The 13515-nt window shown below is 26.6% G+C and overlaps 1 protein-coding gene across 1 annotated transcript in view; it reads left to right on the top strand.

Annotated features, from left to right (window-relative positions):
* Positions 1-13515, top strand: part of LOC107457170 (cell adhesion molecule Dscam1-like) — a 269534-nt gene that overhangs the window by 232177 nt on the left and 23842 nt on the right. The window contains exon 20 of the mRNA XM_087165950.1: positions 9473-9790. Coding sequence (XP_087022076.1) covers positions 9473-9790 — 318 coding nt within the window. The remainder of the gene's footprint in view (positions 1-9472; positions 9791-13515) is intronic.

A 13515-nucleotide genomic window follows, 5' to 3' on the forward strand; every position in this document is an offset into this window, starting at 1 on the left:
ATATATATATATATATATATATATATATATATATATATATATATATATATATATATATATATATAAAGAGAGAGAGAGAGAGAATAATTTTTAAAGCATTTTTAAGATCGGAGCAGGAGCTCAAATCACCGTTAATCATTCTAAAACGTCCTAAGATTTAAAAAGAAAGATTTAACCTTGACAACTAATCTTCTACTTCAAAATATCTTACACGCGTCGGTGGAATATTTATTAGTATTTAATGCAATTTCCTCTCATGATAACGTAATAAGCCATAATTTAATTATATTTAATCAACCATTTCTGAGAAGAAAAAGAAGCTTTTAAATGAATTTTGATTAGAATTAAAATACATTTTTAGAAACCACTTATTTTTAGATAAAGATATTTAAGACTTCATTATGATTTTTGATACCTATTGATACTTAATTATTTCTTACATTATTCTTTGCGTTTTATTTCTCTTTTTTCTTGCAATTTTACTTGATAAAATTATGTTTGCGAATCAATCTTTCCCTGACACTCTTCTTTTGATGCTACTCATACTATTGTATTGATATATTTTTTTAACTTGTCTAGATTAATATAACATAAGAAAGCGCAATTTTTGAGGATATAATTGCCTGACCTGATCACGAGATTATATCTTTAATTTGTGAAATTCTTCTAACTACTAATACAATATTATATATTTTTTTAATTATTCATAAAAAGCTAATAAATAACTTCAAATTAATAATAATAATATTAATAAAAATAATTAATGATTTATTTCAGAAAAAAACATTTAACGTTTTTTTCGTTATATATATATATATATATATATATATATATATATATATATATATATATATATATATATATATATATATATATATATATATATATATATATATCAAACTATTTTTCGTGTATTTAGGACGTAGCTCTTTGAGCCTATTTTCATGGATTTAGATAGTGATATTAATTAAGCACCTGGTAAAAAATATGTTGAATATTTTAGTTATTCTACATATTGTACCATGTCGGCCATACGCGACGATTCTTGATTCAGAGGAGAAATTCGGATCAACAATCTGCCACTCTGAAAACAGAAGATTTTTTGAATTGCATTCATATCCAAAATTTTCTCCATCTTATAAAGCGTGTGCTGATAAAAGATGTAAAACTTGCTCTAATATTGATAAAAAAAAAAATATGATTCAGGATAACTATAGCTCCAAATTTCTTTGTAAAATTAAAAATGTTATTTATATGATAACCTGTGGATTTCGTAATTAAAATCTGCTGAACAAAAAAGGAACTTTCTTAATATTAAAAACAATCAACATCTTTCAGATATAAACAGTAATAAAATTATCAATAAACTAGAATTGAATCATTTTAGAGTACATAATTTTAACAGCAATAAAATTAATATTTTAGGTATAGTTAGAAGCTTGACGCCCGGTGGCTGAGCGGTAGCCCTTCGCGCTGTCGTGCCACAGGTCCCTGGTTCGATCCTCGGGCCGGGCAAGGGTGACTCAGCCTTTCATCCCTTCAGTGGGTCGATAAATGAATACCAAGCATGCTTGGGAACTAAGCACTGGGGGTTCCACGTTCGACTGACCACCTGTCCGAAACATTTTATCCTGCACCCCAGAGCCTAAGGTCAAGAAGACTGAGATGGGCACAGTAGGCCTTGGTCCCTTTATGAGCTGTCGCGCCACTGAGTTTAGTATAGTTAGAAGCTATCGATTTAAGACTACAAAAAAAATTACTGCATGCTTTTATACAAAACGATTTTGCCATATGGGTTGAAAGCTACCTTCCAACAAACACAGATTAACTTAGATAACTCCTTAACTAACTCGCTTTTTCACATTAAAGAAAGGCGTACGAATCGTGGTAAACGGATACCAGGAAGTAATAAAAACTCTCTTAATAGTAACAAATTAATTGTAAATAAAATATTAATATATATAAATATTTTTATATATAAGTATTATTGTACATAAATATTATTATAAAATAAGAATTTACTTCTAATATGGAAAAAGATTTCAATAAGCATTATAATATTAAACCAATGAAACATTTTGTTTTTTTTTTCCTTAAGTATAATGATGTATATAAGCTTCAAAATCTTATTGCTAACTTTTCTTTTGTTAATTTGCACTTCAAAATTCTTTTTTTTTCGAACTCGTATTAGCTAAAATAAGTAGAATTTTACCCCAAAAAAAAAAAATTATTTAGATAATTTTTATTTCAAGGTTGACTTTGAAAATCCTATTTTTAATAAGATTAAATTTCATAATATTTTTAAAATTTAAAAAAAGGAATTTCTATTAAAAGATTTTAACTTAATTAAGAGCTTTAAATATAATAGATCTCTTGGTAGAACTATTTTTAATTATAATGATGTTTGCAAAAATTTAGGGAAACTTAATATATTCGATTACGAATGTCACTGTGAAGAAGAGAAATTTTTTGAATTTATTGATAAACATCATAAGCATATTATTACTGGTAATTTAAATATTTTAAAAAACTGAGAGCTTAGAAATTTAATGACAAAAGGCACAAATTTAGTTTCATTTACCATACATGAATTAATAATATTTGAAAATATTTTCTTAATGATTTCAAAAATTTTTGTTTAAAAATATCAAATAGATTCTCTTTACTTTTAGATATGTTAACAAAATGGAAATGGACTGTTTATTACTTTAAAACCTTTGTATTCAATAATAAGGAAACTTTAAGTAACCACCGAATGTTTCTAAATTTGATTGATAAACTAAACTGCAAAAAAAATTTTAATTGCCCCTATATACAAAGTGAACAGTAATTATGCAATCCTCTGTCAAAAAAATATATGTTGAACTTTTAAATAAGGAGTTGAAGAATAGTAAAAACTTTAGGCTTAGTAATTTAAATAATAACATTATAATTAAAAAAATTTATCTTTATATAAGTGGTTAAAAATTATAATTAGCAATATACAATATCCTTACTTAATTATCAGTCCAAAATTTCATAAAATTCCTATTAAATTCAAAGCCATCACATGTGGGTCTAATACTTACCTAACTAAGCCAGGCACCATTTTCTAATAAAATTAATGACAATAATATTTAAGAAGGTTTATCTTGGCTTATCACTAATATTCAACAGATTTTAGAACTTATTAAGGAAAAGAAGATAAATTCATAGGAAAATTCTAATTAATTTTTGTCTTTTTAACAATTATCTTCACAATAGAAAACATATTTTTATTCAAATTGACGAAATACCACAAGGATCTATTTTTTCATATCTCTTAGATAACTTATTTTTGTACTATTATGAAAAAAATTATAATCTTGATATTAAACTAGACTAGTGATCCGTGACTAGAAATCTGTGTAAAGAGGGCAAATAATTTTTCTTTTAAAAATTAATTTTCTAAAATCATTAAGATTTTATTATTAAATATCAAATTTATTAATTATAAACTTTGAACTATCCAGTACAATATTAGTCCCTTGCTCGCATCTTGTCCCGCATCTTGTCTCGGGCCAATCCAAGGTAACTGAAAAATCGAACGTGCTTCAGTACTGAAGTAAGAACGCGTCAAAAAAAAAACCCTCTAATTAAGCCTCTAACCCAGTGTTCCTTAACCTTTTTGATATAATGGACCCCTTTTAAAAATTTTTAAGAAGTCACGGACCACCCCCCTGTGAAGAAAATAATTGCAAAAAACGTCAATTATTAGAAAACATTTAATTTTATTATTTTAATAGTATACAAAATTTTTAAAATTAAAATTTTTAATGTGAAGGCTGCTGCTGCTTTTCCTTACTTAACAAATTGAATTGGGGGATGGTTTTCAACAAAGCAAACAGGCATATCATGTTCAACATTCAATCGATTTTGATGTTATGTTTTTACTGTCACAATTGTGGAAAATCCCGCATCGCAAAGATACACTGTAGCAAACGGAATTATAGCTGCCATAACTCGCTTTACAAGCAATGGGTAGGTTTCCAAACGTTTTAAAAATTAGGAGTAGTCAGCAGACCCCCAAAATATAACTCATGGACCCCTTAGGGGTTCATGAACCACAGGTTAAGAAACCCTGCTCTAACCTCTTGTTACGCTTCTATTTTCATATTTTGTAATCTGCTAAACTTGTTACGAAAATATTTTAAATCATTATTGAAAGATTTCAGCATTAGTAATTTCACTTGAATTTGCTGCTCACTTTATAGATTACATTTCATACTTTTCTGTATTTTTTTTTAAATTTTATTTTCTATTTTCGCTCGATGAGTTTTATTTAGTATATTTCTTACTTAATATGATCTATTTTTGTTTCGATTTTTTGGGGATTCCTCTCACAATTGTATTGATATATTTTGCTTTGGCTATATTAATTCAATACTAGAAAGCACTATTTTCAACTGATATTATCATGTGAGCTGATGATGAAATTATGTATATATATATTTAAAATTTCATGAAATTATAAATTTATATAAATAAAATATCGTGGCACTCTCCGTCTAAGGAAATCTCATTAAACGAAAAATAATGTGGAGTCTTTTTTTCTCAATTTAATACAATTATACTTCGATAATCCTCTCCAAAACATTTTTTACCAGTAATAATAGTTTTTTTATAATTTTACTTAATCTTATTCAAATTTGAACTTGAGTTTCGTATAAATGAAAGCTTTAAATGTACATTGATACGAGAAGTCAAATAGTGTTGTTTCAACCTTCTCTATAAAATATCATTATTTATTGTCAGTCACTTAAGAAACGTTCTTATCTTAACTATATATTTATCAAATAAATGTGCTATTCCCTCAACAAACCTTTTATTTACATTGCACTTTTTTTTTCGTCATTGTGTAACGATAGGTAATGATTTTATAAGTTCTAGTTCTTATATAAGACTGTATGGCTTCCGTACTGCAGTAATTGCTAAGAGATATGGTTGAAAGAAGATATTTATAACTTACCTAAGCTGCAAATATATCTTATTGCAAAGGAATCAATAGGTGAAGGAAATATTATTCAGAGCGTGAAAGATGAATGAGGTATTATCAATTTCTAAGAAGGGATTGAGAAAGAATACCAAAAATCAAAGACATATGATGTCATTCAATGGATGAATATGATGAATAAACGTTAAAAACTCTCATAGATCTGAAGGACTGGCTTCTATAAGTATTACTAAATTTATGGATTAATCCTAAATTGTTCGTGAAGTGGCTTTTATTGTTTTTAGAATCGGTGACAAAAATAATATTAAAAAATCACGTCTTGTGTCTCACTAATTACTATTTAAAAGAGTAATAAAACGTTATTGAAATACAGGAAATCAATAGAGTGAAAGGTGAGACTAAAATTGTTGAGGCCAATTTGATAAAAAAAAGCTATTATTGGAAGTCGACTTGAAAGCTATTAATAGAAACATTGTCATCAGTAATTAAAACTAGTTTCATTGTTATCGTGACTATCTTTCTAGCATTTCCAATGAATTTGGTATCAGTTTTTGTCCGGCTCTTTCAAATATCTATTGAGGCACCTAATGTTTATACTTTTTTGACAAGAAACTAAAAGGAAATAATAAGCAAGATTAATGTATGTTAGAACATATTCGATACTACTTTCAGTTTGCGTATTTTACACGGCGAAAAAAAGTATGGTCAAAACTACCAGAATAAGTTTAAAATTTAGCGTGTTCCTGGCTCTAAAAAGCTCGGTAATTTTAACCGAAACGCTTTCGTTATGATTTTGGTAAAATTGACAAGAAAATACGATTTTATAATCTGTGATAAAATTTGGTAAGCGCGGTAAAATTTGGTAACTTTATCATGGTATCTTAAAAAAAGCCATGAAAACAATTTATTCGGTTAAATTTACTTTTTCAGTTTTGTATTCGGTACGAAATGTGTAGCAATAAGCACTATAATTTTGAAACCAGAATCCCTGATAAACCATTATCATAACAACAAGAAAAAATACCAAATGAATATTTTAAATATATATTTTTTCATATATTTAAACATAAAAAAATATATATATATATATTTATATTCAAATATAAAATTATATTTTATTTATATTATTTTTTTTTATTAAACAAATTTTTTTTTTTGCTGAAATGTCATTATTATACAGAATGACAATTTAACCAGAATTATTTTTTCTCGATAAAAAAAAAAATTCGTAGTAGATGTTTATTTTATTTTCGTTATTACTCAAACAAGTTTTATACATATATATAAATATATATATATATATATATATATATATATATATATATATATATATATATATATATATATATATATATATATATATATATATATATATATATATATATATATACAGTACACACTAAAAAATATTATTAAATATTTTAAATATGGAATTGCTTTCTTTCAACTCACTTTATTTTTCTATTTTATTTTATTTGATTTAAAATTAAATGTTTTCATTTTAAAACTATGAATTATGAGAAAAAAGAAATTAAGTTCAATCTTAACATTCTTTACCTGTTTTTTTTTTTTTTCGTAAATTTTTTTAAGCAAAAAAAATCTTATGAAAGAAATCATAAAATAAAACTCTTATGAACACCTGACAAAAGCGATAAAACTTTTTTAAACAACTAGGGGACTAAGCCCCTCTGCTCTCTGACGCTCACCAACCCCGATGTTTGCGTCGCAATAATTTCTGTTTTTTGGCGTAAGACAGCTGAAAATATTGAACTATACATATATGTATTAAAATTAACATTTGTCCCGCTACTTACCACGTCCAAATATTTCTCTTATGATACCATTAAGATCTATTAGTGAACATAAGTCATGTTTTGAAATAACATTTAGAATTGAAACTAAATTGTTGAAACAAATTTCGTGAGTTTGCAGCGTTAATTTAATATTTTTAATCATCAAAAGAACAGATGTTATATTTTAAAAACAATTTTTGCATTTATCACTTTGTGCATGAAGTTCTAAGTCATTTAAGGAATCTCCTTAATGGTAATTCATCATAGTATATTAATGTAATTTGCACCGGAAAATAACTGTAAAAAATTAATAATATCAGACACCAATTTAAATAGTTTTGTCTCAAAATGAAACGTAGAATTATATTATTCTAATAATAATAGGAAGAAAAATCCTCTTAACTGATAATTTAGAAAACAAACAAAATCAAAATCGCAATATTGATAGTACAGGTAAATACCTTTAATAGAGGAATGCAAAAATATTTATAAGAAAACAATACCTTTATGACTTATATCCATTTTATACTGATGACAACTAAACATATAGAGAATTAATGTGGGAAAACTGGATCCTACCATATAATTTTCCGGCCAATAGAAACGCACCGACAATGGAAAACTTTGCTATATTACTTTGTTTTTATATTATATAAAGATATGTTTAAAGAAATCGAAGCACTAGTTGATGAAATCGAAAAAAAGTTTAAAAAATTGATTGCTAAAGAATTTTATTTTATTTTCTATCTAACGCCAAAATTTCTTATCAACTTCTTACCTAAAGCTCAAAGAATTTATTTTTAAAAATTTTCAATTCCAAGCACGTTTGGAACTAGAGAAGTTCATTAGCTGAAAAACAACTTTGAAAAAATTTGCACTAAAAATATTTTTTTGAATTCAGTGAACTAAACGCTTCAAATTGCGAAATTAAAAATACAAAACTTTTTAAATTCTGCTAATGGTCTAGTTATTTAGTACCATTTAATGCCAAACGACTGAATATTTCTGGGGAAAAGTCTGATTTATACTTGAAATTAACAGTAAGAAAATGCCCGTTACACGACGTAAATTTTCAATTTCAAAAAAATATGAAATAAAACCTTTTCTGTAAAAATTTAAAGTGATATTTAATACGCTTGATTATAAAATATTTCTATAACAGAAATATTTTTATCTATATCACACGGAAAGAAGTATGTATTGATTTTTCTCTTACAAAGCAAAAAAATAAAGGAAAAGAAAGAATAGAAAATCTTCAAGGGTATTTTTATTTTCATGTTGTTATCTTTTGAAAGAACTTACATGAAACATACAATTTGAATAATAAATTAGGAATACATATTTTATTCACTGTTTGAACGATTTTACGGTATGTTTATGAAGAAGTATTTTTCCTTTTTTTGCTTATTTTACTTTCTTATCGTAAATTTAAAACTAGTTTTATAAAAAAAGAAATCCAACAGCTTTCATTTAAATATTCTGTAGAATCGAATAAAAAGTAAGCTTCTTTTTATTCTTCTGCATTATAAAGTAAGTTAAGCTTTATTGACTCTGTGTAATGTTTGTAGAAATTTAAACTTTTTAGAGTGAAATATGTAGCAACAAATTATGTAAGGCTCAAACGTTTTCCTTATTAAATGTACTGCCTTTTTAAACTTTCACATAACAGAATTTATCTTTTCTTTATTTCTTTAATTTTTATACGAGAGGACTTTACGTATGTCATACAATCACTTATACTTACTATTACTATTACTTATATCTACCTTATACATGACTTATTTAATTTTTATTTAGGCAAAGAGAATAGAATAATAATATCAAAAAATTAAAGAAGATTTTAAATTAGGACGATACTCATTTTTAGAGGAAAACATTAATTAACAAAAGCAACGTAAAATTTATTCTAGCAATCACGAGATCAGGATTTGAAAAATGTGTTTAGGACAAATGGAAGCATACTGTTTGCTGCGTTCTGTGAGGAATTCAGGTTTTTTCTCATATTTAAAACGTATTTGCACACTGCGAAAAAATCCGGATCAAATTATGGTATAAAATACCCGCATTTTGAGTGCATCATCCGTAAAATTCTTTTCAACATCAAGGCAATTTTTACCGTAAAATAGAATGCCGTAATTTTTACAGGAATATTTATTTAATTAGAGAAATTAAGTGATTTTACTTTTATTATTACTGGAAAAATAACGGTTTATCAGATTGTTTGGTGCTTAATATGTTTCGATAAAAATAAATTTTACGGTAAAAAGTACTGGAACCCTTAGCAGCGGTACTTTTAATCAGAATTTTTTCAAGTGCAGAGCTCTTTAACAGCTAGTGCCTTTGATTGAAAAATTTATGTTATGCTACATTATAGACCATTCCAACTGATATATTTGCACGGATTTTAGTTCATTCTGTTGTAATAGTTCTGAAAACACTAATTTATTGTTCATGTAGTAACACCATTTGATTAACTTTGTAACTAATTTTTATATTATACAGGAGGAATCCTTAGTTAAAGTTTAAGTTTAAAGCAGTAAATTTCTATGACTTATAGTTTTGTTTTGTTTTTTCCAAATGGTTAGTCTTTCTTAGATCACCCAGAATACTTATTATTCAGTTGGGTTTTCTTTCTTTGATGCTGATTGTCCTGATAATTTTATTATTGATTATCCTGATATACCTGATTTATTGTATCATCCCACAGCTCCCGTAGCTCCTGACAAACAGTCAATGGTAAGCACAAATCAAACTTCTGCCGCAGTTCATTTGGATGCGTGGCATGATGGCGGCTGTCCATTAAAATCTTTCGTGGTTCGATACAGACAACAGCGTCAACAAATATGGAATTTAGTGACAGAAGGTGCTCCCGAAGGCAGTGGACGTTCTTTGGATAAGTTAAAGCGCCAAGTAATATTAGACGATTTGAGCCCAGGAACTTGGTACAGACTTCAAGTAACAGCACACAATGAAGCAGGATCGACTGATGCTGAATATACATTCGTCACCAGCCCATTAAGTGCTGGTGAGCAATGGTTTGGTACTAATTATTGTTTCGATTAAAATAATATACTCTTACTATTAAAGAAATTATGAAGATTATATGGCCGAATCTATGAATTTAGCAGAGATAATCATATTATTCTTTCTCTATGAGGTTCGTTTGCTAATTTACAATCCAGGGGCCTTTAACGACTCACTCTCTTTTTTAGATATTTTTTCTTGGGTTTAGTTTGTCACAATTAGAATGAAAACTTTTATTTCTCTTAAAATTTGCTACCTAAACTAAAACAAAGTCAAGAATCAAATGATTCCTAACTTTTTTTTAAGAAAATGTCAAACAGGAGAGCGGATTGCTAAAAGAAACTGGATTAGAAAATCGCTATCCTGTAAAATGAATAAACCTCAAAAGGAACAAAAACGTGAATATGACAAAACTGCGAATTGATCTAAATTAATTACCTTTTATTTTTCCTTAATATTCTAAACAATGATATGGCTCTAGGATTTGTGAAAAATAACAATAATTGAAAATACCTTGTTTACAATATCACAATAACTACTCCATCGAGTGTGAGCCATTGTTTTTATACAGGGTTGATATACTCTTGGAATCGGTTGATATACTCTTGCCTCATATTCTTTACATTTTTTTAAATTCAAAAAGCCAATAACCTGTATATATTGATACCGGTATACATTCTTGTCTTTGAGTGGGAATCTTTTCCGAAAGAATAAGACCTCTATCCGATACATGTAATTTTCCAATACTTTTTATTATTTTATTAAGCATATATTAAACCTTAAAATAAAAATCGGAGATATAGACTCATCCTTGAACTAAATAAATGTAAAATTATTTACTATTCATTATGTTCAGGTCGATATCTAACTATCGTTACATAAGCCCTAGCAACAGTCATTATTCCTAAAAAGCTTCCAATAAAAAAGAAACATTAAGTTTAAGCATTATATAATAAAAGCTTTTACCTAAGGAACTATTCTCTTAATACCGTAAAAGTACAAGTGAGCTTCTTAAGTTTATTTTAAAAATAATTTGTGTTGCAGAAGTAAATATTAACGTAGAGGTACAGCTTAAGTAAATATTTTTATCTGATACTTTTCAATATTTTTCTTCAACGCTTCACAGTTTCTTGTTCAATATGTTTATAACTCACTATGCAAAATGTAAAAAAGAATTAATTTAATATTTGAGAAACAGGATTTGAAAATAAGGGCTATTGCCAAGAAGAAAAATCTTTTGAAGTCTATAGGAGCGAATTTTCGAACATTTAAGATTAGGAATATTAGAATTAGAAAAAAGATTTTATAAAACCTTTATAAAATAGCTTTGTAATTACATTATACACTAAAGAAAATTAAAAAATATTTAAATAAAACGATTTTTAAATGTAAAATTCATATTTTAATCTAAGAATTTTCAAAGCTATAAAATAATTACTGAAATAACTATCGTTATTTTTTTTTCTCAAAATTTTTATGCATTTATAGTTTATAGGATTTAGAGTAACGTAATAAATAAACAGTTTACTTAAATAAGTCGTTCAAACCAACGCTGTTATAAAATTACAATAATTTTATTTTTTGACATGAAGTTCTATAAAATTAATAAAACTATAATTGTTGCATAAAATTTATGCTAATATCATTGGCGGTGTCTAGACAATGCAATATATAGTTTTTATATAGATGTAATATAAAGTACTAGTAAGTCTAAGAGAATATTACAACAAAAATATGTGCATAAAATAAGCTTTTCAACTATTATTTTATTAAAATTATTCACTATTTAATTCTTTAAAACAGCTTTACTTTTAATTTTATGGATAGAAAGGAAGCTGTGAATTTATTACTGTCCTTATAAAATGAAATAATGTAATTTAAACTTATATTTCAAAACCTTATTGTTCATTAAATGATAAATTGATATAAAGCTGTGCTTTTTGTATTAAATACGGGAACATATATCCCCAAAAGACATCGTTATTAACATTTTATTGTTATAAATAAAAGACTTGTTTACTATCGCATTAACATGAGTGCTATTTACAATATTCGGAGTATGTCTGCTTATTGTGGAAGGTGTTGTCCTTCAAATAAGAATAGATATCACATGTAACTGTAGTTAGTAGACTTCAATGTAGTATGTTTTTATGAATTGAGGAACAAACCCGATTGTAGAAGTAATAACAATTACAGACTTACTTTGAAACTCCTTCTTTATCCTTAGAAAATGATGACCGATGCAGTTTTGAGAGAATTTTATTTTGCTTTAAATGTAAATCATTTTCTTGTTAGAATCTTTCATTATGTTTTAACTTCCATTCATGCTCATCCATAATAAAAATATTTTTTAAGTAATTTCATTTAATTTGCATTTTGTATCAACAAAAAACTAATATATGATTATCAGATATCAAAATCGTATGAGCATCGAAGACAAGATTTTATCTGTCCCTATCAAATACAAAAATTAAAATATGTTAAAATAAGTTGAAAATGTGTTTAAAAATATACAAAAAAATATATTCCAAGAAATTTCACATATTCTCCACATATATGAAACAGAAATCCCTTGAGAAATATCTATCGAAAAATCATATAAATGTTGAGTTATAAGCAAATCATATAAAACTGAATTTAATCCTCGTATGTGTTACTTTTACAAATCTGTGTACAAACGGCTATACATAATTCCCGTAAGAGGCTGAAGAAGAATTATTTTCGAAACATTTATGAATCTTGGCAATCTGTAATACTTGAAAACTGAACTGTAAAAAGTGAGAATTGCATTGAAATCGATGCTATTAATAAATATTAGTTAAAAACTATAACCTGGTATTTTAAAAATAGTTTAGAAGATGTAATGCGCAATTCGATTCACTGCGATATTTTATTAAATGAAATTGATATAATACTAATGCAATCAAGAAGTAAAGTATAAAGATAATTTTTAAGCCATATTCAATAATTCGTAGATTATTCGAACGTGCTTTATTCGAAATTATGGATAATTCGAAATATTTGTTCAGCCCCAAAAAGTTTGCATAAAAAAGTTTCAAAACATTGTAAAGTTTAAATTTCATTTTAAAATCAATTCTTCAGACCTGATTGCAGTTATTATAATACGGTAAAGGTTGCTCTATAAAAAATTCCAGACCAAACTACTAAATAAAATATCGGCACTTTGGATGCATCATCCGTAAAATCCATTTCACTGTCAAACCCATTTTAACCGTAAAATATTATGCCATAAATTTTACAATAATTTATATTTAATATTAGTGATTCGGTGATTTTACGGTAATTACTACTGTAATAATTACGGCTCATCAGATTTTTATTCCGTAACATGTTCCGGTAAAATTGGATTTTACGGTAAAGAAGTACTGGCACCCTGAATGACGATACTTTTTACCATAATTTCATCTGAGTTTTTTTTTACAGTTACCCTTACCTAATTATTAAATTAAATACTCAAATTTTTTTAACCTTGAGAAATAGTTTAGTACACTCACATTTAGCAAAAGAATATCTGGAAGCTGGTTGAGGGGTAGGTTTTCTCCGGAAGTGCTTTCGTCTTTTGTGTCAAGTGTGCTTTTTGTGACAGATTTGTACTAAGATGTTAGGATTTCATGTCTTGTACTAGGATGTTAGGTACTGCTTTTATGTTCCTATAATGGCATTATCAAAATCTATGACTTTGACAATGTCTAAAAAGGAACGATT

Source organism: Parasteatoda tepidariorum, chromosome 6, assembly GCF_982258835.1.
Source record: "Parasteatoda tepidariorum strain Cologne lab strain chromosome 6, Ptep-v5.0, whole genome shotgun sequence".
Lineage (NCBI taxonomy): Eukaryota > Metazoa > Arthropoda > Arachnida > Araneae > Theridiidae > Parasteatoda > Parasteatoda tepidariorum.